This window comes from Hemicordylus capensis, chromosome 1, assembly GCF_027244095.1.
Source record: "Hemicordylus capensis ecotype Gifberg chromosome 1, rHemCap1.1.pri, whole genome shotgun sequence".
Lineage (NCBI taxonomy): Eukaryota > Metazoa > Chordata > Lepidosauria > Squamata > Cordylidae > Hemicordylus > Hemicordylus capensis.
This window is the reverse complement of record NC_069657.1, coordinates 243,128,806-243,156,163: the sequence shown is the minus strand read 5'-3', so window position 1 is coordinate 243,156,163 and position 27,358 is coordinate 243,128,806. Positions and strand designations below refer to the sequence as shown.

Here is a 27,358-nt window from a genome sequence, read left to right as displayed (position 1 = left end):
ACTGAGGTCAATGTGGAGTCAAACCTTTTTGGTACAAGTGATTTGCGTTGGATTTGGTTGTCACTGTCCTACTTTTTGTTGGATTAGGCTGTTTCTGAAAGGACTGGTGTTGGTTGGTATAGTAAGACTCTGAATGTGGTTGGTATGACTTGGTAGTTGCAGATGGTCTTGTCCATGTTCTAAAGTGTCATCACTTTTATCTCCAAAGAGGTGTTCTCTATCAAATGGCAGGTCTTCAATTCTGGATTTTATCTCTAATGTTAGAGATGAAGACCGAAGTCAAATGTGTCTTTGCAGGGCTATGAAAGCTGAAATGGTTCACAATGCACAATCTGCAGTGTGGCATGCTCAGTGAAGCAGTTGTTTTGTAATTTTCTATCCTTCCCCAAGGAAGGCTAAAGCCGCTTCCCTCTGATCAGGTAGCATGAATTGATCCAGGAAGGTGATCCCCCCGCCCAAAGCAAGTGTGCATATGCCTGATAATTAGCAATATGTAGCTGTAGTCTGGCCATGGAATAGGTTCTTTTCCAAATAGATTCTAGTTTCCTATCATCCTGATCAGTGGGTGTGAAAAAGGGCTTTTGCCTGGAATGAGATTGAGACATTCCTACTACCACTGAGTTGGGAACTGGGTGCTTAAACAGGAAGGCACAATCAGTGTATGGTATGAATGAATGAATACTTTATTACAGTCCATGACCTGGCCGGGGGGGCGGGGGGGGGGGGGGCTGGAGGGACAACATATCCATCCATTATATCCAGCTGTGTATTGTCTACCCAGACTGGCAGCAGCTTCTCCGAGGTTGCAGGCAGGAGTTTCTCTCAGCCCTATTTTGGAGATGCCAGGGAGGGAACTTGGAACCTTCTGCTCTTCCTAGAGCATGCATGCAGATTCTGTTCCCACAGCAGCTCCATCCCCTAAGGGGTGATTCTTACAGTGTGCACACCAGTAATCTCCCATTCATATGCAACCAGGGCAGACCCTGCTTAGCAAAGGGGACAAATCAGGCTTGCAACCACAAGACCAGCTCTCCTCTCATGCTCAGAACAAATGCTTGGAACAAATGAACAATTCCTCCATGGAGAGTCAGGTTTAATGTCAGGTTCCACAATATCTGGTGAGGAATCTAGCGTGGGATTCGATGGGGTTTCTGGTGGTAGCGATTGTGCATCATCAGAGACATACTCAGGAGTTGAGGCAACATTGCGACCAGTATCAGTAGTCCTTGAAGGAGGATCTAAAGTAGAGCGGCCCACATTATAGGACAGCTCTAGGGAGCTGGATAGACATATTGATGATTTAACAGGAGGTTCAGAAACCACAGCTGCCCTAGGTATATCCATCTTTCTTGGAGCAGATGGATGTGTCTCCGCAGCTGACTGAACAGAGTAGTATGTGAGGTCACTGACTTCCCTATGTAGTAGGGATAGTGCTGGTCCACTTGACAGTAGGACAGCCTTCTTCCTTGGTACTGATGAGACCAGCTTCAGGATCTGGAAGATCCTGGAGGCACATGGCAACGTGGTTGATGGATAATATCTATGTGGTGAATGATGATAATAGGAGACCTGTTCCCAATCGAGTAAGTCTCCATGCCTAGCGTAGGATCCTTTGGTATGAGTGTCTAGAGTAATAATGGGGACAGAATTCCCTGTGATGATGGTGATGTTTATAGGGATCTAGAGAGTATTATGATTGCCACAAAAAGGCTGAGAGTAGACATCTTGATCTCCACAATCTCGCTGGTTTCTTCTCAATCCCAAGAAGGCAAAGGTTGAAGTTCCTAATCTTCCATATCATCATTATTCTGAAAATTGTCCTCTCCTGTATATCGATCTAAGTCCAAATCGAGGACTAAATAAAAGCTCCCTTGGATCCAAAGTCATAGGATGCCGCAGGCTCTTTCAGTGGTGGAATAGGCAGTTTCAGAGTGTCTACAGCCTTAGGAGCAACCTCCTCCTCCTGAGCTCCATTTTGGTCATTGTTAAAGGAGTTTTCTTCTTTTTTTTAAAGGGAGCTTGATCTTCAGTTTAGGCTTTGACCCCAGCGAGTTCCCTTTCTGAGACTCAGTAGATGGTTTTGAGGAAGTAGCAGTCATGTTTAAAGTAGTGTTCAATACTGATGCCAGCTTTGCTGGATGGGTTGAGCTGGTAAAGCTGCCTGATTCAGAGCAGTTGTGGAAACTCAAGTGGAGCCCATATGAGGTGACTCGTGGACAACTTCAGAAGAGACAGAAGTTGCAGGCACTGATGATTTGGGTGCCTGATCTGTAGCCATTATTAGGGGAGTTATAATGGCAGCCCCTGCGGGGCGATGAAGGTTGGGTGAGGAGTGCTTATTCTCACAGTGAGGAGCGCAAATACATGGCTCAATTCTGGCAGGCTTGGTGTGTAAAACCTTGACAAATGGAACATGATCGTAAGCCTTCCCCCTAGGCAGAATAAGCATTTGGAATGTCTGTCTGGGGTTGGCAATTTGCCACAGAAGATAATACACCATTTGAAAGATAACTTACTAGCCACAGACTAGGGGCTGAGGAGACAGGAGGCGGGGGGCAACAAAAATAAACCCACTAATTGAAAGCAGGAAGAAAATGAGAGGAAAGCAAGCTAGAATAAAAAGATGGAAATTGATCAAATTAATAAATATGTTCCTCCCTTTCTCTCTCTCTTTGCGATGGACAATGAAAGGAAGGCCCCAAACAATCTGAACTTTGCAGTGGTTGGCGAAAAACTGAGGTGATCAGGACACACAATAAGTTCAATACAAAGGGGGTGTGGATACCGCCCAATCAGCTCTCTCTCTCAATCTGGAAGGTTCCAAAGTGGGCCTCTGCACAGGTGCAAATCCCATCGGTGTGATGCTCAGAGACCACAAAGAAGAAAGACATTTGGCAACATAACCTGTTGGCAACACAACCTGTACACCAGTTACGATATTTAACATAGTTCATGTCAGATTTGGATTACCTTCTCACCACGCTCCCCAGGAAGGCCAATTCCTGCAATTCCAGGCTCTCCTTTCTCTCCTTTCACACCTCTTGCTCCAGGAAACCCTGGTACACCAGGATCACCTGGAAGACCTTGCACTCCTTTCACTCCTGCCTGTCCTGAAATTAAAAATGCAAATTATATTATATAAAATTATATTTTTCTTCCTTAAAAATAAAATTTGACAAAAATGAAATTCATCTGGATATTTTAGATCCTGGAAAATGCAAAATTCTAACACACCAAAAGTGAGTGTTACCTGGCAGGCCCATTTCTCCTATTGAACCCTTTTGTCCAGGCAGCCCTGGTTCTCCTGGGTATCCTTGAGGACCCAGGTCCCCTTTTGGACCTAAATGGAAAGAGAAATATTTTTCATCCACTTGACTCATTAAGATGCACTGTAATAAACCTATAAAGCTTTTATAGGTTTCTTTATTTTGTTTTACAGATTTTCCAAAATATGGTGACAACAAAAAGAAATCCTTAAAAGAAAAACAAAACAATGGCATATCAAAGCTGATTTCACAATTAAGCAAAAGACAAGTGTGCAGAAGGAAAGTTTTCATGTTCTTAGCATTTTATGAACTTCACTTCTAAGCATTTTATTTGTGGACATTATATTATAAAATAAAGATTGACCTTAACCCTTCAGGGCGTAAAAAATACTTTTTTCTTACACATGTAAATGCTTTCGCATACTATGTAAATGCTTTGAGAACACTCCTTTTTTAAAGCAGTATATAAATTACCCATAACAATGCAACAACAAAACAAGGGAAACAATGAACTTTGCATCCTGATTTAGCAGTGAAACAGACTATCTTTGTGGGGGTCCTTATTTGGCTTGGGAAAGACAATTATTCACACATATCTTCATATGTCAGGATTATTCCCAATATTCTGTTAACCAGAAGCACTAGCAGGGGCACAATATTTCCTGAATTTTAAAAATTAAATAAATTAAATTGTTTATTATCCATCTTGTTTATTTATAATTTCTCTGTGTAAACAATAGAATGAATGAATGAATGAATTCTGATGGCAGCCCATTCCTATCAGGTGTTGATTTTGCTGCCCCCCCCCCGCCCTGTCAAGGAACTCACTGGCCAACATTCGGACTACTGAAGTGCTTATGCTGTTAATGCTGTGTGAAGGCTATGGGAGAGGAGCAATTCACTAATATACTAATTATTTATGCCAGTGTAAAGTCCAGTTTAGCAGTGGCCAGATTAGACTGAACCACAGAATTGGCCTGCCTGTAATAAACAACACATCCTATGTTCTTACAGTAATAAATTAAGTTTAGATTTGATTAGATAACAAATGTTGTATAGATTTCTATTCCCCCCCCCACCAATTTTCTGGTATTTTTGTCAGGGGGAGGACCCAAATTGTGGGGTTTCTCCCCCATAGTGTAAATATTTTCAATTTTTGTACACCTATATTCACAAGCACTAGTGCTGAAAAGAAAACCAAGGTTTCATACCTGCTTGACCAGGTAAACCAGGATCTCCATCCTTCCCTGGCATTCCTGGTGTGCCACGTTCTCCTTGAAATCCCTTCTCTCCTATTATGCCTCCTTGCCCTGGAAAACATAATTTATATATATGTATGCTCTTCCATTACATCTGAGGTTATGCCTTACATACAGGTGAGAAAATCACACCTAGAATTCTTCAACTAATCTGCCGATGTGAACTTGAGCCTACTATTCCATGAGAATAAATGAGGGCACCAGTTTAATCCTATAACAACATAAAACAATACAATATAGTACAATATAATAGTACAATATAAAATATCACTTTTATCTGTTGTTTGGGTTGATCTGTGGGAGTGCTGATGTATGGATGGTCTTGCCTAGTGGCATTAGTTGGACTGTTTGACATTATGGTCACTAGTTTTTATTTTCAGAGATGCCTTTTTGGAGGAGAGACTCTGGCTGTTTTGCACTGGCTTTATTCATAAGATTGCACATGGTAGGGTGGTGGTGGATGGTCCATGGCTTAACTCTAGAAAGAGCTTGTTTTCAATACATTGCCAAGACCTGTGAATATGTAGAAATTCTCTGGACCACAGATCGATCCCCTTCATTAAATTGGTGTTGAGACAAGACTCTGTAATACTATCCAGTGTTTGAATAGAGGTTGGCTAGGCGGCTACCTGTATTTTTAAAAAAAACGAAGCATTGGTTACTCACCGTGAGGGCTTCTTCTGGTTGCTGCTGTCAAGGCATCTCATGATGGGTTATCCTCCTCACGTGCTCCTGGGCAGGACTATGTAAATTAGTTAGAAAAAAACAGTCCTATATAGCTCTGACGGGGATAACCCTACCCCAGTTCTTCTAGGCCGAGTAAATCGGAAGGATAATCGTAGTAAGGAGTAAATAACAACATATAAAAGCACTAAGTATGAACAAAGGTAGATGAGAACCAGAGGGGGAAAACAGTAGGAACTGTCTCTAAAACTACTGACCAATTCTTCCCCCAAAGGAGAGCAGCGTAACCCTAGGGAGGGCTGAGATGCCTTGACAGCAGCAACCAGAAGAAGCCCTCACGGTGAGTAACCAATGCTTCGTTCTCGGTTGATGCTGTCAAGGCATCTCATGATGGGACATACCAAAGCAGTACGTCTAAGATCCGAGGGAGGGAAAAAACAAACGCTGCTCTAGTCCTGGGGAAGAACTCCCTGAAGTGCCCTCCTCCCAAACGCCACTTGAGCAGCAGCGTGCAGATCAATCTTATAGTGTTTTATGAATGTGGATGGATTTTTCCATACTGCCGCCTTGCAGATCTCTAGGACCGATGCATTGGAAGCAAAGGCGGCAGAGGCAGCGGCCGACCTGGTCGAATGTGCCCATATATTTGGAGGTGGAGGGACCTTTCGGGTTTTGTACGCTAAAGTAATACACGCCCTGATCCACCTGGCGATAGTCCGAGATGGTACGGCTTCTCCCATGGAAGAGGGCAGGAACGAGACAAACATAGTGTCGGTTTTGTGGAAGCCAGCTGTCCTCTTGATGTACCGCTTCAAACAACGGCGGACGTCAAGCTTGTGCCATAGTTTTTCCTGCGGGTGTTCCGGGTGAGGGCAGAAGGAAGGCAGGAAGACGTCCTGGGAGGCATGAAAATGGGAGACAACCTTGGGGAGGATAAATGGGTCTGGAATTAACCTGACTGAGTCCTCCGAGAAAACGCAACGTGCCTTGTGGATAGACAGGGCTCGTAGTTCAGAAATTCTTCTGGCTGAGGTGAGCGCCACCAGGAAAGCCAACTTTTGGGAAAGAAGTCTCAGTGGGATAGTGCAGATAGGTTCAAAGGGAGGTTCCTGCAACGCCCTAAGAACTAGGTTCAAATTCCATGATGGAAAGTGATGAACGACGGGCGGTGACAGGAGGGTGGCTCCTCTCAGGAATCTTTTCAATAGGGCGCGATCCTTGACACTTGATGAGGCGGAACCTCGCAACATTGGTAGTAAGGATGCCGCCTGTCGCTTGAGAGTGTTGGGCTTTAGGCCCTTGTCAAGGCCGTCCTGGAGGAAGTGTAGCAGGTGATGCAGAGAGGCCTTGTGGCTGGGAATCTTGTTCCTCCTGAGCCAACGTAGGAACATTCTCCACGTGTATTGGTAGATGCGGTTGGTAGAGTCTTTTGTAGAGGCCAGAATAGTCTCAGTTACCTTCTGAGGTAATCCCTGCACTCGCAGCCGGCTCCGCTCAGTCTCCAGGTGGCTAGCTGAAACCAGCCTGGATTGGGGTGATGAACCGGACCCTGACGGAGAAGGTCTGGGCTCGGGTCGAGGTGCCAAGGTCCATCGATTGCCATGGAGATCAGACCTGTGAACCATGGGCGCCTGGGCCAGAAGGGAGCCACCATGATAACTTCCGCTTTCAAAGATCTTATCCGTCGAAGCACTCTGGCCAGGAGAGGGATTGGCGGGAAGGCATAGAGGAGTCCTTGGGGCCACCTGCAGGAGAGAGCGTCTGTTCCCCAGGCTGAGCGGCAGGGAAACCTGGTGATGAAGGTCTCCACCTTCGTGTTGAGGGGGGTGGCAAACAGGTCTGCTTGGGGGACTCCCCACCTGGATACCAACTGATCGAACGTTGAGCTGTTCAGCGACCATTCCCCTGGAAGCAGGTCCTCCCTGCTCAGCCAGTCCGCAATCAAATTCAGGTCGCCTTTGACATGATGTGCTGCCAGGGAGTTGAGATGGATCTCCGCCCAGGATAGGAGGAGGACGGACTCCCGAAAGAGGGAGAGTGAGCACGTTCCCCCTTGACGGTTCACATGTGCCTTGGCCGTGGTGTTGTCCGTTTTCACCAGTACATCCTGACCCCGGACCAGCGGCTGAAAGCGAATCAGGGCTAGGCAGATGGCCCTCAGTTCGAGCCAGTTTATAGAATGGGATTGCTCGTGTTTGTCCCATTTTCCTTGCGCGGAGTGCTGGAGGCAGTGGGCTCCCCAGCCCCTGTTGCTGGCGTCGGTAGTGACTATCAGCTTTGGTTGTTCCAAGAAGTCCTTGCCTACCGAGAGGTTCTGAGTGCGGGTCCACCACAGGAGAGATTTCTGGACCTGTGGAGGCAGGGAAACGGCGATGTTGCGCCTCCTGGAGATGTAGGCTTGGTAACGCAGGAGGAACCACTGAAGATCCCGCAGGTGCAGCCTTGCCCACGGCACTGCTTCGAGGGTGGAGACCATGAGTCCTAGGAGGCGAGCTAGGGATAAGAGCGGTGACCTGTGGCTCGAGATGATCCGATTCGTCTCTGACCTGATGACGCAGACTCTGTCCTCTGGGAGGAAGATTTTGCCCTCCAGTGTGTTGATGATCACCCCGAGGTGACGGATCTGTTGCGAGGGGGATAGGTGGCTCTTGGCTGCGTTTATTAGAAAGCCGTGTTGATCTAGGGCTTCCAGCGTCTTTTTTAGGTCTCTCACTGCTTCGCTGGGAGATTCCGACTTCAGAAGCAGATTGTCGAGGTACCCAAAAATATGCACCCCCTGGAGGCGGCGTAGCGCAAGGACAGGGGCGAGGATTTTGGTGAATGTCCTGGGAGCGGAGGCAAGGCCGAAGGGGAGGGCCTTGTACTGATAATCCACTCCTGAATATTTGAAGCGAAGGAGATGTTGGCTGTCGCGATGAATGGGGACGTGTAAATAAGCCTCCTTCAAGTCTATTGAGGCGAGAAGGTCTCCTTTTTGTAGAGATTCTAAAATGGAGCGAAGGGATTCCATCCGGAACTTGCGGGTTCTTACATATGCGTTGAGGTGCTTCAGGTCGAGAACGGCTCTGCGGGAGCCGTCTTTTTTGGGGACAGTAAACAGGATCGAGTAAACTCCTCTCCCCTCCTGGCCCTTTGGTACCAGTTCTATTGCTCCGATGAGCAGCAGGTGTCGAATGGCCAGAGACATTTCGGAATGCCTGGTAGCACAGCGAGATCGTGGAATTGGTAGGAATCTTGGGGGGGGGGGAGGAGATCAGCTCTATCCTGTATCCCGAGCGAATCAAGTCCAAGGCCCAGGCATCCTTGATGTCGTGGAGCCAGGCGGGGAGGAAGCTGGACAAACGACCTCCCAGGCAGGGGGGATCTTTGTCAGAGTTGAGATTTTCCCTGATGCTTTCCTTGAGTGTTGTTGTTGCGGAAGGAAGAGTTCCTGCTGGTGAAGCGTTGGCGGGGCCAGGAGGCTCTTGAGCCCCGGAAATCTTGGTCTCTACCCCTGAAGGAGGGGCAAAAGGAACGAAAAGGCTGGTATCCTCTTTTGAAGGAGGTCCTGTCAGGTTTTCGTGGTGCTGACGGCATTGTCTTCTTTTTATCCTTAGACTCGACTAGGACATTTTGCAATGCTGAATCGCCGAAGAGCTTGGACCCCTCGTAAGGTAGGGCGCACAGGTTATTTTTGGAGGCGCAGTCCGCTTGCCAGGCTTTTAGCCAAAGGTGCTGCCTGCCAACTACTGATGCTGCAGAGGCCCTTGATGAATAGCGGATGGAATCAAGGGACGTGTCTGCGATAAGGGCTTGTGCGCGCTGAAGTTTCAGCAGTTGTTGCCTGAGACGGACGGCTTCTGGAGGAGTCCGGTCGAGGAGGTCATTGATCCATAATAGGCTGGCTCTGGCCGTCATTGAAACCACAGCAGAAGAACGGGTGGCCAGGGAGGAATTGTCATGGACCCGCCGGAAGGCGAATTCTGCCTTTTTGTCGGAGGCGTCCTTTAAAAATCCTTCCCCGTCTCGCGGGACCAGAGAACCGCTGCTCAGCTGGGAGATGGGAGCGTCAGTGGTTGGTGTTTGCAGTAGTGAGGAAGGCTCTTGTTGGAAGGTGTAGAATCTGGTGGCTGACGAAGTTAGTTTCTTAGGAACACTTGGTGCAGCCCACTCCGCCTTGATAGCCTCTAAAAAATAAGCTGGCATAGGCAGGGGTAATTCACGTGGCTGAGGCTTAGGGAAAACCAGGTCACCCTTGGGGTTCTGGCTCGCGTCTATGGGAGGTTTCGCCTGAAGACCAATAGTGGTTAAGACCTTGGTCATAAGGGGGTTAAAGTCTTCCGGTGTGAACAAGCGTTGAGAAACCTGAGATTGCTCCAGGTCCTCCGCCCCTGACCAGTCTCCCTCCTCTCTATCGGGATCGGGATTTTCTTCCTGGTCCCCTTCTCCCTCTCCATTTTCCCCGGGGTTGTCCTGTGCCTCCTCCTCCAGGGGAGGGGCCGTGGTGGGGACCCCCGAGTTTCTCAGTGGGCGGATGACAGTGACCGTGGGATCAGCCAACTCCTCACCAGAGATTTCTGAGGAGTGCACCGATATGGTGGTCCTAGGGGCTTTCTTGGGCCTCTTGGTCCTTTTAAGGTGTTTCTTTTTGGACTTAGCTTTTCTTGGGGGGAGGGAGGGGGAGGAGACAGTTGATGATTCCTCAGAGGAGGAGGAGGAGGAGGTTTGCCTGCGCCGCTTAGAGCGCTTTCTCTTTTTAGATTTTTTAAATTGAGACAGTGATTCAGAAATGGCAGTTTTGAACCAGGTCTGCCATTCCTGGGGAACCTGAGGGGGAATGGGCTGAGTACCCACTATGTCAGATAGGGGAGAACCCTCCCGCCCCTCCGATAGGGTTGATCTCACCACGCTTGCAGGAGTAGAGGTGGAAGCAGTAAATGGCCGCCATTCCCGCCCTTTCTGTTTCAGCGCCCTCTAGAGGTGTGCGGAGGTCGGAAGAAGAGGCCGCCATCTTGGCTGAGGAGGCGTGCAGCTCCGCTTGTTTGCGAAGCTCCGCTTGCGAGGGAGGCGGAGGCAGAGGAATGCTCCATAAACGCCCTCCGGGGAAGGAGGGGGGGTTGAGAAGGCTGAACACACGAGGACCGATACAAACGGAAAGGAAATCTTTATATATATATATATATATACACACACACACACACACACACACCAGAAAACAGACTGGGAAAGACTGAACAACGGACAAAGGAAGGAATATAACAACAACAGAGGAATACAGGCCTGAACTGGAGAGAGAGAAGGAGCAGCCTGCCAGGAGCAACAGGACTGGGGTGGGGTTATCCCCATCAGAGCTATATAGGACTGTTTTTTTCTAACTAATTTACATAGTCCTGCCCAGGAGCACGTGACGAGGATAACCCATCATGAGATGCCTTGACAGCATCAACCGAGAACCAATACTTTAACTATACTTTGACTGCATCATGTACAGGCAACGGTACTGTAGTTTCAACCCTTTTCCTTGCCATTCGTCTTGATACTCTTGCAGATTCCCTAGGAACTGCCTGTGGAAGTCCACTTTTTGAAGATCCAATTCTTCAGACTGTCTCAGTATCTCCATCCTGGTTATGTTCAGCAATTCTTCTTTGTGTTACTGGACATTACGTTTCCATTACACACCATTTCCACTATGAATGCTGAGCCCCAGACATGAACATTTTTGAGTATATGTGAGGGGGCCTTCTCTCATTAGTCAATGGGTTCAGGGAGAAGGGCCTGAACTGAAGACATGTGCATATAGTGCATAGCAGCAGGTGTTATTTAGCTTTACAGACCTTTATTTCCTTGCTCTCCCTTTTGACCTTTCATCCTTTCCATATCCACACGGTCCATTGATCCTGGCTTTCCTGGTAGACCAGCTTCACCTTTTTCACCTTTGAAACCAGGATCACCTCTGATTCCTGCCACGCCAGGAAAACCTGAGTCACCTGTAACAAACAAGCCGAACTGAAAACCAGAAGCCCAACAGGATTTTGTGAGTCAGAGCCACTTTTTTCCAGAGAGGGACAATTTCCAGAACCCTCTAAAGAGACTGTTATAAGTCACCAAGCACATTCAAAATAGCACATTCAACTTCACTGAAGTTGGCTTTATGTGAACATATGGTTAGTGACATGTATATTAAGTGAATTGTATAATCTTAAATTGTTCTAGATTACATGTATTTTCACTGGGGATATAATTCACTTGTTTACTGATGTTGATCTAACTTTCTTTTTTTTGCCTTCCCTTTTATTTCTTTAGGTTTTCAAAAACACTTCAGTAGTTAATTGTTAGTTCAAGAGGAATTTTTCCTTAAAAAAAGGAAAATTAGTTAATTCCTTTTAAAAAAGGGGGGGAAAGTTAAAGGAATGCATGCAGTGTACTCTTAAGCACACTTGCTCAGAAGTAAACCCCACAGACTTTAATGCCATTTACTTTCAAGAAATAAATTTGGCTGCACAGGATTGCAGTCAAAAAGCACAATCGCACCTGAGGAAGTACCCAGACAATAGCAAGAATAGAGATGTACCAAGGTTGGAGTGGGCCCAGGGACGAGATTTTATATTGGGCCCCTCGCTGCTATATATACACACACATGCACACACTTCACAATATATACTGCACTCACACTCACATCCCCAATATGAATACGGTGAATATTTATATGGTTATATTTATAACTATATTTATATAGTTATATAGTTCACTGCCAGAACTATGATCTCAGGGAAAACACTGCCGAACTAATGGTGAAGTTCCAAATTTGTTTCTGGTTGATGATGCAGCCTTGTTCGATCCATTTATCGATCTGCTAATGCATATCCCAGAGGCTCCTGCCATTGAATCTCCCCCAAGGGCAAGAGGGTGGTGGTTGTGTGTATGTGTGTGTGTTGGTCTTCTAAGTGCTATAGGCTATCAAGGCCAGTGGTGCACCTAGGTAATTTTAAAGCCTGGACCTAAAGACCTCTGGAGCCCCCCTACCCCCACTGCAAGTTAAACATCATTACCCAGAAGCCTTGGAAGCCCCCCCCCCATCCCCAACCTATTAAAGGTAAAGTGTGCCATCGAGTCGGTGTCGATTCCTGGTGCCCACAGAGTCCTGTGGTTTTTCTTTGATAGAATACAGGAGGGGTTTACCATTGCCTCTTCTCATGCAGTATGAGATGATGCCTTTCAGCATCTTCCTATATTACTGCTGCCCGTTATAGGTGTTTCCCATAGTCTGGGAAACATACCAGCGGGAATTTGAACCAGCAACCTTCTGCTTGTTAGTCAAGCATTTCCCCGCTGCACCACTTAAGGTCCCCAACCTATGAGTGTCTTCCAAACTATTTCTAGTTTGGGGGTGGGACAGGGAGGAGAAAAATCAGAATGGATAGAGAACTTAAGAGAAAGAGAAAGAGGAAGGAGGGATAGGAAAATGAGAAGAAGAAAGAAAGAAGGTGCCTTGCAAAAAACAGATGACACTATTTTCTTTTCCAAACCATAGTTGAGTATTAAACTTTTTTCCACATTTATTTCTATTTCTCTACTTGATGAGGAGGGGGGGTTTGGCTTGAACAGAAGCAGGGAATGAATACAAGCCACTGCTGCCGCCCCAACACACCCCCAGAAAACCATTTGTAATGGTTGTTTTTGTTGACACAAGCAAAGGATCCCTCTTTGAGTCCCATCACACATTCTCTCTCTCTCTCTCTCTCTCTCTCTCTCTCTCTCTCTCTCTCTCTCTCTCTCTCTCTCTCACACACACACACACACACACACACACACACACCCTTCTGCCCCCCCCACCACTCCAAGACCCCAACCCCCAGTATAACAGAAGAACTCTGTACTGCACCACCCACACCCTAGTCCTTTCCTCTAGTCTCTTGATGTGACATGGGTTAAAGAAGATGCCTTGCAAAAAATGGATGAGATTTTTAAATTTCCCAAACCATTGTTGAGGACTGAGACCATTTCCCCCCATATCTATTTCTGTTTCTCTATCGGATGTGGAAGAGGTTTTAAAAGAAGCTGGGCCTGGGACTAAATACAATTAGCTGCCCCCACCCCCACAAAAGGACCAAGAAAATAGACCATAACAGAAGCAACAGATCCCTCTAGGAGTCCCAGCACACACACACTCTCTCTCTCTCTCTCTCCACTCACTCCAGACCCAAACTCACAGCATAACATGAGAACTCAGCACTGTACCACCCTCCAGCCCCAAAAGGTTTGTAATAGTTGAAGCAAACAACATATCCATTTTGGAACTGCAGATCCTTGAGACACAGGATTGCAGGAAGCTCAATCCTCATCAGATGGTGGGTGAGTTTTCAAGGAAAAGGGGATTTAGCCTAGGGAACAGTTTATGACCAGTGACCTACAGATACCACATCTTGCATATACAATCCTGCCACTGAAATTGGCTGAATTCACTACGTTTTACACTGGAATATGCTCAGTGAACATTTAAATAATTTTTGGTAGTTTCTGAAGAAATTCTGAGTATCATAAGTACCAATTACCTACAGATACCAAATTTTGCATACACAATCCTGCTGCTTAAATTAGCTGGGTGCACTATGCTTTACACTGGAATATGCTTGGGGACAGGTTTAAATAATATTTTTGTAGAAGAAATTCTGAATATAATCATATTTATCTGTTATTGTTCTCAACAGATTTGTTAACACTCAATAATCAGATCAATAATTCCAAAATGACATAATGCCCTCCAAAACAAAAGATCTTTCTCAGATTCAAATTTACTGTGATTCAAATTTATTATCTTATATGACCATTATACAATACAATGAATAATGTTTGAAGTTGAAACCCTACAAATGTCAAACTGTTCTTTTACTCCCCTTTTGCAAGCACATTAATTAAAATTTTCTATTATATATATTTAAGTTCTTGAACTTTCCTTGAAGTTTAATCTATGCACAGTGACTTTGTCTGGTAAATGAAGGGCCTCAACCACTAGTGCTCTGATAAATTCACAAACAGAATGTTGAACAGTTTAGTTAAACCAAAAACCTCATTAATTTTACCCAATTAATCTAAGAGAAACTCTTACCTTTTTCACCTTGGAGTCCAGGAGTTCCTATAGAGCCAGGAGGACCTTGGGTTCCAGGGGTTCCCATAACTCCCATTTCTCCTTTGATCCCTAAATTCAAATTGAAATACTTGTTTATATTTATGTGTCGAAAGTTGAGTAGGATTGGAGCACTGCCTTGACATGCAAGGGTTTGTTCCTGTACAGTCTGCCTCTTCCCCAACAGGCCCAGGCTAGCCTCACCTCTAGGTGGCATCCCAATGGACAACAATGAGGAATGGCTCCCTGTTGCCAATTTGCCAAAGCAACAGGCAGAATTCACAGAAAAGAATTTGGGGCTAGAAAGCTTACAAGAAGAGGAACTCTTGTCAGGTTTGAGTCCCCTCCTCCTGATGAAATCAGGAGGGGTGCTGAATCCTATTTAAAGTACAGGTCGTGGATTATGAGGTTGGCATGTGGGGGTTCGGGGGAGGCATGGCCCAAGGATTCTTACAACCCAGTCAGAGGGCTGTGGGTCATGCAGGTTGAGAGAAGGGGATGCAAGGCGCAGAGAAACCTCCCTATTCCCTGTGTTGTGCTTGGAGGACATGGCAGCCCAGAGTCTGACACAGTGGCTATCTTATAACACATTCCCATTGTTCTATACTAGTCCCGCCCAATCAACTTGAATTGTAGAATACAAATAAAACTGCTCTTCTCCAACCTCATGCATCTATCTGACATATCTAAAACAATCTGCTCAACCACTTTTCAATTATGCACTTCTGTGCTCTATTCCCAGTATTAATAGTTAGTGACAATAGGTTGAAGGGAAAGAAGTTCTTTTTTCATCCAGCATTTCCTCCTTATCAGTACTTGTCAGGACCATATCAGACCTGGATCCCAAAGAAGCCTCTGTTGATGAGGAAAGGGAGCTGTAGAAGCCTCTGTCTCCAACACAATTTTACTGTGACCACAATATGGAAGGAAAAGTACAGCCCTGAAGGATGAGCTGGAGGTCTCAGGGGAACTCATACCCATTCACTTGGACTATGGGCCCTACTTTAGGCTCACCCCAATCACCTCTGGAATTCCAAGAACAATGGCAGCCCCAGATCCAGACCAATATTCAGAACTAGAGGAGGAATGCCCACCTGGATACTTGCAGCCTCTACTATAATAGGCCTCTCGAGGAGGAGGAGGAGGAGGAGGAGGAGGGAGCAAGTATAGATGCAGACCTCAGATCAGGATCAAGTTGACTCTAGGAAGGGAAGGAATGTCCTTTATCTATCAGCTCTTAATTTGTGGCCAGAGCCTTGCTAATGCAACAGCTCACTTTGAGAAACTCCATGGAAAGCCTCCTCCTTGAGTATGCTGTTGAGTATGATTGCTTCCGGTTCCTGACTCCAGTCTTGCTCCAGTGCTAATTTGTGGTGCCTGACCCCAGCACTGCTATAGTTCCTGGCTACAGCATTACTCTCCAAAAACCATATTTACTGCCTTACATCAATCTCAGCAATTGCCTTGGGTATGACCAAACTCCTCTGATTTGCAGTTCATATTGCTCTTTTGCCAAGTCCTAGATGCTGACGGTACCTTGCAAGCTATAGCTAATATAATTAATACTAAGAAAGGTTATGGCCCTATTTAGATATCATGCAGAACCATGATTTAATCTTGATTCCATGTGAGGTCCCCTTGCCTTGGGCACACATGCTGCTCTACCCTAAAATTTTTTGCAAGAGAAGAAGGATTCTATTTCTGATCCTGGTTCAGAACAACCCAAAATTTGCCATGATGCCCCAAGCTATCAAATCCTGGCTAGTCCTAAATAGAGTTTAGAACCACTTATTAGAACAAATATAGAACTAAACTAGAGTTTAGAACAGAGTTGGGATCCACAGCACAGTTCTGTATCAAAAGGCAAAGAACCAAGGAACACGAAGCCAAAATTGCATTTCCAGATCCACCATCTCCTCCCTCCCTCTCAATCTTTCCGTCTCTGACCATAAGCTTCTTACCCTTATTTCAGTTTGCTTCCACACTAGAGATTCCATACAGCACTGAACCCGGCTACTTGAGCAGAGGCCAACTTTAAGAGTTATATTCAGTAGGGGTAGAGCAACTGTCCCTATATTCAACCCAGCACAGTATCCCTTCAGTGGCGTCCAGCTGGTATCTATCTCTTATTTAATTTTTGATTTTGAGACCTCTGGGATAGAAAAAGTGAAACTTATTCTCCGTGAATTCCTGTTCTCATCGAGGCATTCCAGAACATTTGGGATGGCCCCTCCCTCCTGGAACAGTAGGCAGGGGCAAATCAGCTTTTGCTCTTCAGAGAGAGGGGCCACCCTGCCCTCCCAGACCGGAAAATCAGGACTACCCTTCAACCTCGCCAAATTCCAACCAAAAAATTGGTCAAGGCAATCAAAAAAGGGAAAAAAATACAATCCTTAAACTAGTAAACAAAGGATAAGTAGAAAGAACAGAGGAAGTGTGGGCAGCAGCCTGGAAAACAACAAACTGGATAGTGGTCTGTTTTCAAAAGTGGTGGGGTAGAATGCCCTCCATGAGTCTACAAGAACAGGAATTCATGGTAAGGAAATGACCTTTTCTCCCTAGACTTACAAAGGGCATTCCCAAATTTTGGGGATAAAAAGGAACACTAGCATCTCTGGGTGGGATCCAAACAAACCATAAATAATTTCATCAGTACGTTCTGCAGAATCTATCACTCAGGCTGCATCAGCAGAGGAAAAGGTGACAGTCCTGTAGGGCTTGGTAAAAACATGCAATGAAGCCCATGTGGCAGCCCGACAAATGTCTTCCTAGGAAAAACTCCCCCAGAATGCTAGAGATGCCACTGCTCCTCTTAAGGAATGGGCAGTGACACTCCTAGGCAGCTGCTTCCCCAGAGAAGTGTATGCAAGGTCACTACATCCTTTAAGCCACCTGGAGATAGTTGCCATGGATACCTTTCTTCCCCAAGCTAACCTCCTGAAAAGCAGTCCCTCAGACTTGCAGAAGGCAGCAGACTTCCACACCAATAATTGATGTAAGCCTTGGCTGACATGTCTGTTCTGATGAGAACATGGTCGTTTGTTACCTCAAGCTGGAATTCCAACTTTATTGCCTGCAGTTCCAGCCAACTGATACTCATTTTTGCCTTTGCAACAGACCAGGTTCCCTGAGCTGTCCAGTCTTCCAGATGAACTCTCCATCTGAAAGCACTCGTGTCTATCCTGATCATCAGCCACCTTGGTGAATCCAAACTGACTCCCTATGAGAGCCTGAATGGCGTGAGCCACAAGCCCAGGAACTCTCAGAGACTCTGTGGGATTGTCACTTGCATCTGAGTTTGTGCTGCTATCTTGGTCCTGGAACAGCAACAGCAGGATCTGCAATGGATGGGTGTGAAAATGGCCCCATCAACCAACTCTTGGTAAAAAGTTAGTAGGCCCAACACTTGGGCAGTGTCATCAGAGACATCAGTCATAGGCTCCTGACTTGAGTCAGCAAATGAACTGTCTTGTTCTGCTGTTCCTCTGCGAGAAAGATCCTTTGCTGGATTGTGCCCACCAACACTCCCAAGTACTCCAGGCACTGCACTGGGACAAGAGAGCTCTTCTCCTGGTCAAACTCTTGTTTGAGGCATTCCAGTGTTAGTTTGACATCCCTCAGGATTTGCTCCTCAGATGATGACCAGATTAAGATGTCATCAAGCATATATCAAAGGCCACTCCCTGCATCTTGAAATGTGCCACCAACCCTTTGGTAAATGCTCTGGGACCTGAAGTTGGACCAATGACAATGTTTTGTAATGAAAATAGTAGAAGAGGAAAAACTACCAGTGTGCAGGGCATATTGGAAGACAGGTGGATCTTGTTATTCACAGGGATTCCATTTGGCCTACAACTACAGATAATGAAATTGAGAATAATGAAACTTTAAATCAATGGGAATTGTGGGGTTAGGTTCCGGAGCCCAGGAAAATGACAGAAAAAAATCACTGAGGAGACAGGGTAAAGGTTGGAGCACAATACCGTACCTCAGAGTACCTTGGCCACCTCAGCTCTTCTGCTCTACCACTCTCTAGCTCCTCAAGCAATGTCCCCCAGCTCCTCCTCACAATTACTCCCCAGCATAATCATGAAGTTTCCTCACCCCAAAGCTGAAGTCCAGTACTTAGCAGCACAAGTCCCTGGCCTGTTTGGCTGGTAGGTTGGCCAAAGAGGCAGCAGAAAATAAAATCAGTTTTAAGTAAACACACATAGAGGAGTTTGCGAGAATCAAGGAGTGAGAGGAGAATCAATTTTCAATGGTGAGCTTCATCTCACAAGAGGCCTGGGAATGGCAGTTCAATGAACTCTACAAAGACAGAGAGGTGGACCATGGGTGCCCTCAGCAAGATGCAGAGGACTTGCCTCCTGGACCGCCATTGGCGCCAGTTGAGCTCATGGACCTGATCTCTCAGCTAAGACCTGGGAAGGCTCCTGGCAACAGCCTCATTCCACTTGAGCTAATCAAAAACAACTCAGTACAGTGCTTCCACTCTGGCTACACTGTTCACATCTATTGACAAGCACAACTATATCCCTGAGAACTGGGGGCTCACAGTCACAGTTCCCATCTTTTAAAAAGACAGGGAGGATGAAGCAGCTAATTATAGCCCTATCCTCCTGCTCTGCACAGAGACTGAACTCTATGCCAGACATTTATACTGGAAACTAAGGGACTGGCTAGAACAAGAAAACATGCTGGCAGAAGAGCAGCATCTAACTGGAAATACTCTACTCACAACTCAGTCTCCCTTCATCGATCTCAGTTCCACTTTTGACACCATCTCATGACCCAAACTATGGGAAAAACTAGAAGCCACCTCAACTGACCAATGCTTGTTTCTCATTTGTACTTTGCATGATGATACATCCCTGAAAGTTAGGTGCAATCCCAAAATACAATTATCTAACGTTGTCCTAACCCAGAAGGCACCAAGCAAGGTTGCATACTCACTCCTTTCCTATTCAAATTCTATATAAATGACATGGTGGGCCACTGCAACAACCCTGACTTCCATCCTGCAAAGGAGGCAGAGAAACGTATCTCCATACTGGATGGATGCCAGAAGAGAGTGCTTAATAATAATACTAATAATTTTTTTGTTAGCCACCACATAACAAATTGTTCTCTGGGCAGCTCATTACACAGTATTAAAACATACAATAAAAACACAACACATTAAATCATAACAGACAAAAAGAGAGAAAAGAAAATACAAAATATAATACAAAGCAGTTTAAAAACTCATTTTAAAATCAGGTAAAAATCAAATCAAATCAGATTTGAAAATAAGAATTTAAAAGACCTGGGTGAACAAAAAGATATTTACTTTGTTCCTAAAAGAACAAAGTGACGAAGCCAGGCGAACCTTGCCAGGGAGGCTATTCAATAAAGGGGGTGCAACCACTGAAAAGGCCCTCTCCCTAGTAGCCACCTGCCTCATCTTGTTTGGCAGGGGCATCTGGAGGAAGGCCTCTGAAGAAGATCTTAAGGTTTGCATCGGAAACCTGTCATTTTGGAAATTGCACTTGAGCCCGAAGGCTCTTATACATATAGGGGGAATTGGAGCTGGTACTATGTCAGGGCTCGACTTCATTGGCAGGCACTGTTTCCCCTTTCGCCTCAGTAGAGGGGGGCATTTAGGGATGGCATTTCTGCTGCAAAAGAACTTGTTTGAAGTACCTATTCCCACAATAAAGCACGGAGGTATATTGCCCAATTATGGTGGGCTTGTTTCACAAAACTGCAGCAAATAGAGCAGGGATCTGAGATTCTCCTAAGCAGGACAGGCAGAGAGAATGACCGTCAGAAGAGGGTATATTAGCCATACACTGAGAATAATGTTTAAAAGTAACTTTTGTGGCCTTAGGAGGCCAGTAGTAAGGGAAGGAGGGAGTAGCACAAAATTAAATGAACATGAAAATCAAAAGAAAGAAGTATTAGAGGAACAGATAGGCAGCATAAACAATAACTAACCCCACCCCTGGCCCAAGGGAGTCTAATCTGCTTGCTAATTGTTCATTGCTAAGAGGCAAAGCCAGAAGAAACAACTGAAGATGCTGCAGCTGCAGCAGTCAATGAAAGATTGAGGAGAGAGAGGTGGGACTAACCATAGAGGGAGCACTTTCCCACTCTTTTCCCTTTTTATGGTAAAGATACAAAGTTTGGCTGTGCAGGCACAAACCCGAGTGTGATGCACAGAGACTGTGAAGAAGAAGAAGAAGTAGTAGTAGTTACCATGAGTGAGAGCCTGTTCCCCCGAGGAGCACCCCTCTATATTTGCAACTACAAATCTGTAGTTACCACTATTTGCACACTGGACCTCACGGGACCGTGAGATCTCCATTTTGTCTTGCCTGTAGTTATTGCAAAGGGTATGTCACTTTGGCAAGCAGCTTGGGAGAAGGAACTCTTAGGCAAAGTTCAAAGCACAAGACTGCAAGAGGGCCTCCTCACTGGGTCACTCCCTGATTACTCAACAGGTGGGAAGCTGAAGTAGGTGTGATTTAATCAAGAGCTAGTCTTTAAAGAATAAGCCAGGTATTCTCCCTACGTTGGCACAGCGAATCAAGGCAAGATAGCACCTCCTCAGGGAGGAGTGATAAGGAAGCAATAGGTCATCTCCTTTTGCTAATGAGCATGTTAATGGCTAGCTCAAGATGCTGGAAGTCTGCATGTTTACATTTTAGTTAATATTCTGACAGGCATGAGAGATAAACTTTGATATGTTCATTTGGTCTCTCCCCACATGGGTCTTTTCAGATCTTTCCTAGCCTTTGTTCAAAAAGAAACTCACTCTTGTCCAAGAAGAAATTTGCTCTTCACTTTTGAATAGTACAATGGCGAGTCCTGGGCTTTGTCTCTTTTGCAAAGTGTGTGTAGCATAACACTCTCAGGCAAGAATTTGCCTATAACTGGTGAAGACAGCATCAATCGGTGTGTCTTCTGGGTCACCAGTGTCTTCTGGGTCACCAGTGTACCTCAGAACTACAATTCCTTTCCCCACGTCTTGGCATCGGCACTTCCAACTTGACCTGCCTTGACCTCCACTTCCACACCAGCTTTTCCTCACCCAGTCTGCTCAGCACTCGTGGCTGCAAGATCCCATTCATTTTTTGATTTGCCTTTGGCAAAGACCCCTGCCTGGTCTCTCAATCACTGTTGCTGCCTTCCTGCCCCGGAGAAGAGAAGCCTCTCAGTAAAGACTGAGCTGCAAGGTTTCAATGCATTTCTCTTGGAAGGAGTGAGGTAGTATATAACCCCATCCTTAAAACCTAACTTACTTTTCTCCTCATTTCTCCTAAAATTCAAAACTGTTCATTCCTCTCTAGCTAGCCTTGAGTGAACCTAATTTGGATGTTCAAGCCAAATTAACTCCTTTTGAGCTGTAACTTGGTTTTTGTAATTTGTTGCTTTATTGCTAGTTAAATATTATTGCTCAATAACCGTTATTTTTTTCTTTTCTGTACCCCTAAACCCTCAAAAAAAAACCTTGCTTTATTTCTGAACTTTAATCTCTCCATTCAGTTCTTTCCATGACTGAAGCTTTGAACAAATTTATTGTGAAGGTGGACTGCTCCATTTAAGATAGCTAATCCCCCCCACCCACCCCCAACAAGCCTTAAACGTAGCTCGGGGTCCTGCCAAGTTCCCGGGAGCAGCTCCATAAACAAAGAAAAAGTTAAGAAGATATATGATCCTCATCTTCAAATAACTGAAGGGCTGTCACATAAGAGGAGGAGCTCAGCTAAGCATGAGGAAGAAGGTCCCAACTGCACAAATTGTTCAACACTGAACAGTCTGCCTTGCACGGTGGTGGACACTCCTTTGCTAGAGGCATGCACACAGAGGATGGGTGGCCACCTGTCAGGATGCTGTTACAGATTCTTGCCCTCGGCTGGTGTTTGTCTTGAAACCTCGCAACTATAAAATGTTATGATTGTACTGAATACACACCCACCCACCCTCAACACAGCCTAAGACCCAAAAGCTGGCATGCTTCGACAGTATCCAAATTTCCCCTTACTGCTCAATGAGTTCTTTCTGATGTGAAGCCACTCTAAAAAGCAGAGGGAAATCAAACAATATAGAGTTCCATACCACTGCCCTTTCCTTCTCCCTCATGGTATTGCTCATATGCTGGACATATTGTAGAAGGGATGATGATGATGATCTAACAAATGGTTATGCACTAGGAGGAAAATTGTATACCTGGAACACCTGGTTGGCCTTCTCTTCCTTGAAGGCCTGGTGGGCCTGGCAATCCTTGCAAACCGGGCAGTCCGTGTGTTCCATGGGTACCTTTATCTCCTTTTGGCCCTGGCATATCTAGACCGGGGACACCTGGGTAGCCCCTGTCTCCCTTTATTCCTGGAGGTCCTGAAATAAATAAAAGAAAATGATATAGAGTAGTTCTTGAAAACAAAGTGTTCAATACGCATGATGGGCAGACTTCATATTATGCCTCAAAAAATCTGAAAAAATTAGAACTTTTGGAACCATTTTTCTACCTCATCAATTTTTGTTCACTTTCACTCCCCATGTCAAATGCCTAGTTAATGAAATAAAGATCCTTATAAAAATGTTTTTCTCAAAGAAGTGTATACATTTCCAATGTTGAGCAATAATAATGAAAGATAAAAGTTTTGAACTCCCCAAAATATCTTCTGTCAAGTTTAGATGTCAAATGTTGGAAGAAAGAATACTAAATATTTCAAACCATAGCTGCATGTCAGCCCTCCAGTTGTCGTTGGACTATCACTCCCATCATCCCCAGGCACAGTGGCCAATAGTCAGAGTTGATGGGAGCTGTAGTCCAACAGCAGCTGGAGAGCCAAAGTGGTACAACCCATTTTTAAATGAATAATCGTACACTTTACCTTATTTCCAGATTAATAACAAAAGAATCATGGATATCCATGCGATTCTTTTTTTTAAAAAATCGATCTGCAGTGCATATCCAAATGAATGCAATTGGTTTCAATGCATTTTAGACTACACATCTTATTGCAAATTTTTTTAAAAAAAAATCCCAAATCAGCAAGTTACCTATTGGTCCTGGAGGTCCAGGTTGTCCTACAGGCCCTGAAGGGCCAGGAGGGCCTATTCCTGGTACACCAGGGGAGCCCTGTAGACCTGGTAATCCATCAGGACCTCGGTCACCTAAGTAGAAAATTGAACAATAGATCACTGGTTAACATGCTTATCTCTGACTTTAAAGAGGTTTTTTTGCTATTCATTCCTTGTACAAATGAAATCCCATGTATGCCTTTGGCGTCATTAAGGCTGCAATCCTATGCACACTTACCTGGGAGTAAGCCCTGTTGAACTCAGCAAGACTTACTTCTGAATGTATGGGTTGAACATGGTGCTTCGTTGTTGTGGTTTGAAAAGTAAAGGGGAACAAAAGATGTACTTGTGACTTCAATGAAGTCATCTCATGAGGAGGAAAAATAAGCATAACAGATTAAGAAAGATGGGAATTAAGTAGGTTATAATGGCACCCAACTGACCTTTGGCTATGAATACTACCTCACCAGAATTTTCACACAAACAAAATTATCTCTACATATAATTCTCTTAAACGTACCCATCACTAATCCCATGCATGGCATCGCTTGTGAGAGTTTGCAAGCAAGCTGCTGGAAGCGGGGCGGGAATGAATGGGTAGGCTAATGGGTGGCTGGCCAGCCGAGAGAAAGTGGTGCTGGGGATAGCGGCAGGGGGAGGCAGGAATGCAGCAGTGTGTGGCCGGGGGGGAGCAGAAAAATTGCAGTCGGAAGCAGTGGTGGCGGAAGCGGGAAAGTGGCGGAGGCCAGGAAGGCAGCAGGAAAGCCACGGCCGAAACGGGCCGAGAACAGGGGAAAAGCTGACTGGGAGGGAAGGGGAGAGGAGGGCAGATGGCTGAGAACGAGGGGAAGGAGGAGGGAGGGAACTCCAGGTGCAGATGCTCTGCACCCAGGTCAGCTAATCATAATATAATTTTAGCCAATAATGGCAAAAATGTTACCTTGCAAGCCTGGTTGGCCAACCACACCTGGAAACCCTTTTTCTCCTGGTATGCCAGGTAGCCCTCGATCCCCTTTTATTCCAGGAAAGCCATCTCTTCCTTGTGGGCCGGGAAACCCTTTAGGACCTGGGAGACCTACTCCAGCTTCACCCTTAACAATTTTGAATAAGATATTATTAACTGCAGTAAAAACACACATACACAAAAACCAAGACCAACAATGAAAATATCAGGGAATCTTAAAGCTGCATTCAGTTGGAATGCTAATATTGCAAGTATATACAATATATATATATTCCCCTCAGCCCAGCCCACTCTAGAGCATTTTTTCTAACAATCACCATTCGCAGCTAGTACTACTTCTGGAGAAGGAGGAGTACTTTGGGCTGTGAATTTACATCTACCTCCCTCCTTGTAAGAGCTCTAGAGACACTTCCACAATCACAATTGGAGGACAGTGCTCCCTGCCTTTACATTGTTTTTGTTTATAATGTCTTCTTGATTTCATGTGGCCTCTTAAATCCCCTAAACGACTAATTCTTCAGATATTGAGGAACATCCCATTGTTGTTGTTGATGTTCTTCAATATGAAGAAAAGCTGGAAGATATACTGTATAGTGTCAGGAAGTTTCAAAAAGGTCACTCTGTCAGTCTTCCCAGGTCTCAGTAAGGCTTCAGTAGGCCACAGAGGTTGCAGGGGAGTGGGGAGGTTATTTTTACCTCAACTCCCATCCTCCTTACTCTGTGGATTGGTTGTGTCTCCTGTCCCACCCAGCCCCCCACCAGTCTAGCCGCCTTTCATGCCTCCAGCCTCCTCCACAGCCTCCATACACATATCATCATTGGTTGACTGCTCAAATGCTTTCCCACAGTCTCGGCAAGTCTTACGAGACTCTGGGATCCCTTCTTGCAAGATCCCAAGGCTTCACGAGACCGTAGCTCTCTCACACTCCTGCTCCTCCCCGAATAAGCCAAGCCATTGCTTGGCTAGGTCCCAGTCTCTTCAGCTTGCCAGAAATCCTAAGCTGCCCACCATTGCAGGTGGGCACTAAGAGATCCTGACAAAATGGTAAACAAACCTTCTGTGAAACTAGAAAAAGCCAGAAACATTGTTGTAGCTCTCAGTGGTAATATAATGAAAATGAATGTCTGAAACAGTAGGTAGAAATAGTAGGAGTTAGCCCAACTGGATGGCACTTACTTTTTGGCCTTGTAACCCTTGTGAACCTGGTATCCCTCTGGGACCAGTTTCCCCTTTCTCCCCCGTTGGACCTTGTGGGCCTGGCTGACCTGGAAAACCTACAAAACCAAAGAATGATATTCAAATGACACTGCTAATAAATAATGCTAAATTCCTGCAGTTATGTCAGAAGCCTTTTCAAAAGACAGGGAATGTGTAGATCTAATATAAGATAAAATGTTGTGATAAGGTAGAGTTATACATTACTATTTTCTATCTCTAGGGGTCCAGACCATAATACAGATCATTTAAAACATTTACTAGCTGAACCGGGCGCAGAGCATCTGTGCCTCTAGTTCGCCGCCGAACACCCCCTGCCCCCGTCACCATCTTCTTCTCTGCCCGCCTGCCCCCACCGCCATTCCCCCGCCTGCCCACCAGCCAGTCTCCACTGCTTCCCTCCCGTGCTCCCCCTGCCCGCTAGCCGCTACTTCCCCTGCCCGCCCACTCAATGCTGCCACCGCCTTCTGCCTGCAGGTCGACCATCCCTCCCTCCCTCTTCCCACTGACCGCCGCCACCTTCACCACTGTTCTGTTTCCTGGCCGGCTGGCTGCCACCACCATTTTCTTCCCTCCTGCCCATACTCATCACTAGCTGGCCAAAATATGAGGTCCTGGCCATGGTCTAACAAGGCCTCTATCCATGTAGGACAGAATGTATCAGGAGCCAAAACCCCCCCACACACAAACTAAAAAGGAGGAGAATCCATCAGCAGCCAGAAGAACTGGCAAAGCAAATTCTGTTACCTAGAGTGACCAATTGCCTCTTTCCTCCTTCCTAGCCCAGAAACCAGCAGCAGCCAGCCCACCTTGCACCAGGCAAAGAAGAGGGAGAGACAGTGAGGCTCTTCTATATTCCTACTGGGCCAGTTGTATTTTGTAGTGCTTCTGTTATCCACCTTGAGTTTTTCTTTTGAGAAAGAATGGTGACTCTGTTCTTTGACACCTGTTTTAGCCGTTGGCTTGTAGAGATCATGTCTATGAGTGAATGTGTCTTTTGAACAGTTCACAACAAGCCGAAGATGTCAATTTGCTCACCACCCCAAACATTCCAAGTATGGACTTAGCCAGGAGTGTAGCACAGTCTGAAGAGACTTGTGTTCAAGAACTGAAGATGCCCCCCGCAAGCTTTTTTTGGGGTGGCACCACAGGTACCATCAATTTTTTTTAAAAGGGGGCTTTAAATAAAATGTCAGGGCTTTTTGACCAGCAGTTCTGGAGATATTAATATTTTTGAGTTTCCCATCGTTCCCTATGGGGAAATTATGGTTTATGTTGGAAATTAGAGCATAGCTAATTAGTGGCAGCCCCTGATCACTGCACACATTTGAACACTGGTAGATCTGCCCCTTGGAGCGCTTCCAGACAGCAGGCTTTATCGTGGGTTTACTGTTAGGCTCTACTGCAAGTTTGAATTTACTCTGCAAAACAGATGCAGAAAGTCAATTTTTTTTATCCCAGACATAAATCAGGCTACGATCTAATGTCCAATGAACCCTGAATCGTATCTGGAGTGCTCCCCAATAGCTCGCAAGGACTTCAGGGTAAATTTTTAATTGTAAACCACCCTGAGCCATTTTGGAAGGGGCGTTATATAAATCAAATAAATAAATAAATAAAATAATAAATAAATCTGGCCGATATGTGAACGCACTCCCTCCATTCTGGAGAAGAAGCGAGCTAAAAAACCCCTCTGGAAATGGTTGGTGAGCAAAACTGCAGTTTCTGCTAGTGGTGAACTATTCAGATGAGCCATTTATTATGCATTTTGTAACCATGAACAAGAGGGAAAAGCAT

The 27,358-nt window shown here is 45.5% G+C and overlaps 1 protein-coding gene across 4 annotated transcripts in view; it reads right to left on the bottom strand.

Moving 5' to 3' along the window:
* The window catches only part of COL4A1 (collagen type IV alpha 1 chain), a 214,336-nt gene that overhangs the window by 45,934 nt on the left and 141,044 nt on the right, over window positions 1-27,358 (bottom strand). For all 4 annotated transcript variants that reach the window (XR_008313135.1, XR_008313136.1, XM_053283868.1 and 1 more), the window contains 9 exons: window positions 25,523-25,620; window positions 24,322-24,472; window positions 23,361-23,474; window positions 22,524-22,691; window positions 14,295-14,384; window positions 11,023-11,175; window positions 4,478-4,576; window positions 3,251-3,340; window positions 2,971-3,110 (listed from right to left, as the gene is read on the bottom strand). Coding sequence is in view for 2 of the 4 variants with exons in the window: in XM_053283868.1 (XP_053139843.1) it covers window positions 2,971-3,110; window positions 3,251-3,340; window positions 4,478-4,576; window positions 11,023-11,175; window positions 14,295-14,384; window positions 22,524-22,691; window positions 23,361-23,474; window positions 24,322-24,472; window positions 25,523-25,620 (1,103 nt within the window). In the remaining 2 variants the exon portion in view is untranslated. The remainder of the gene's footprint in view (window positions 1-2,970; window positions 3,111-3,250; window positions 3,341-4,477; window positions 4,577-11,022; window positions 11,176-14,294; window positions 14,385-22,523; window positions 22,692-23,360; window positions 23,475-24,321; window positions 24,473-25,522; window positions 25,621-27,358) is intronic.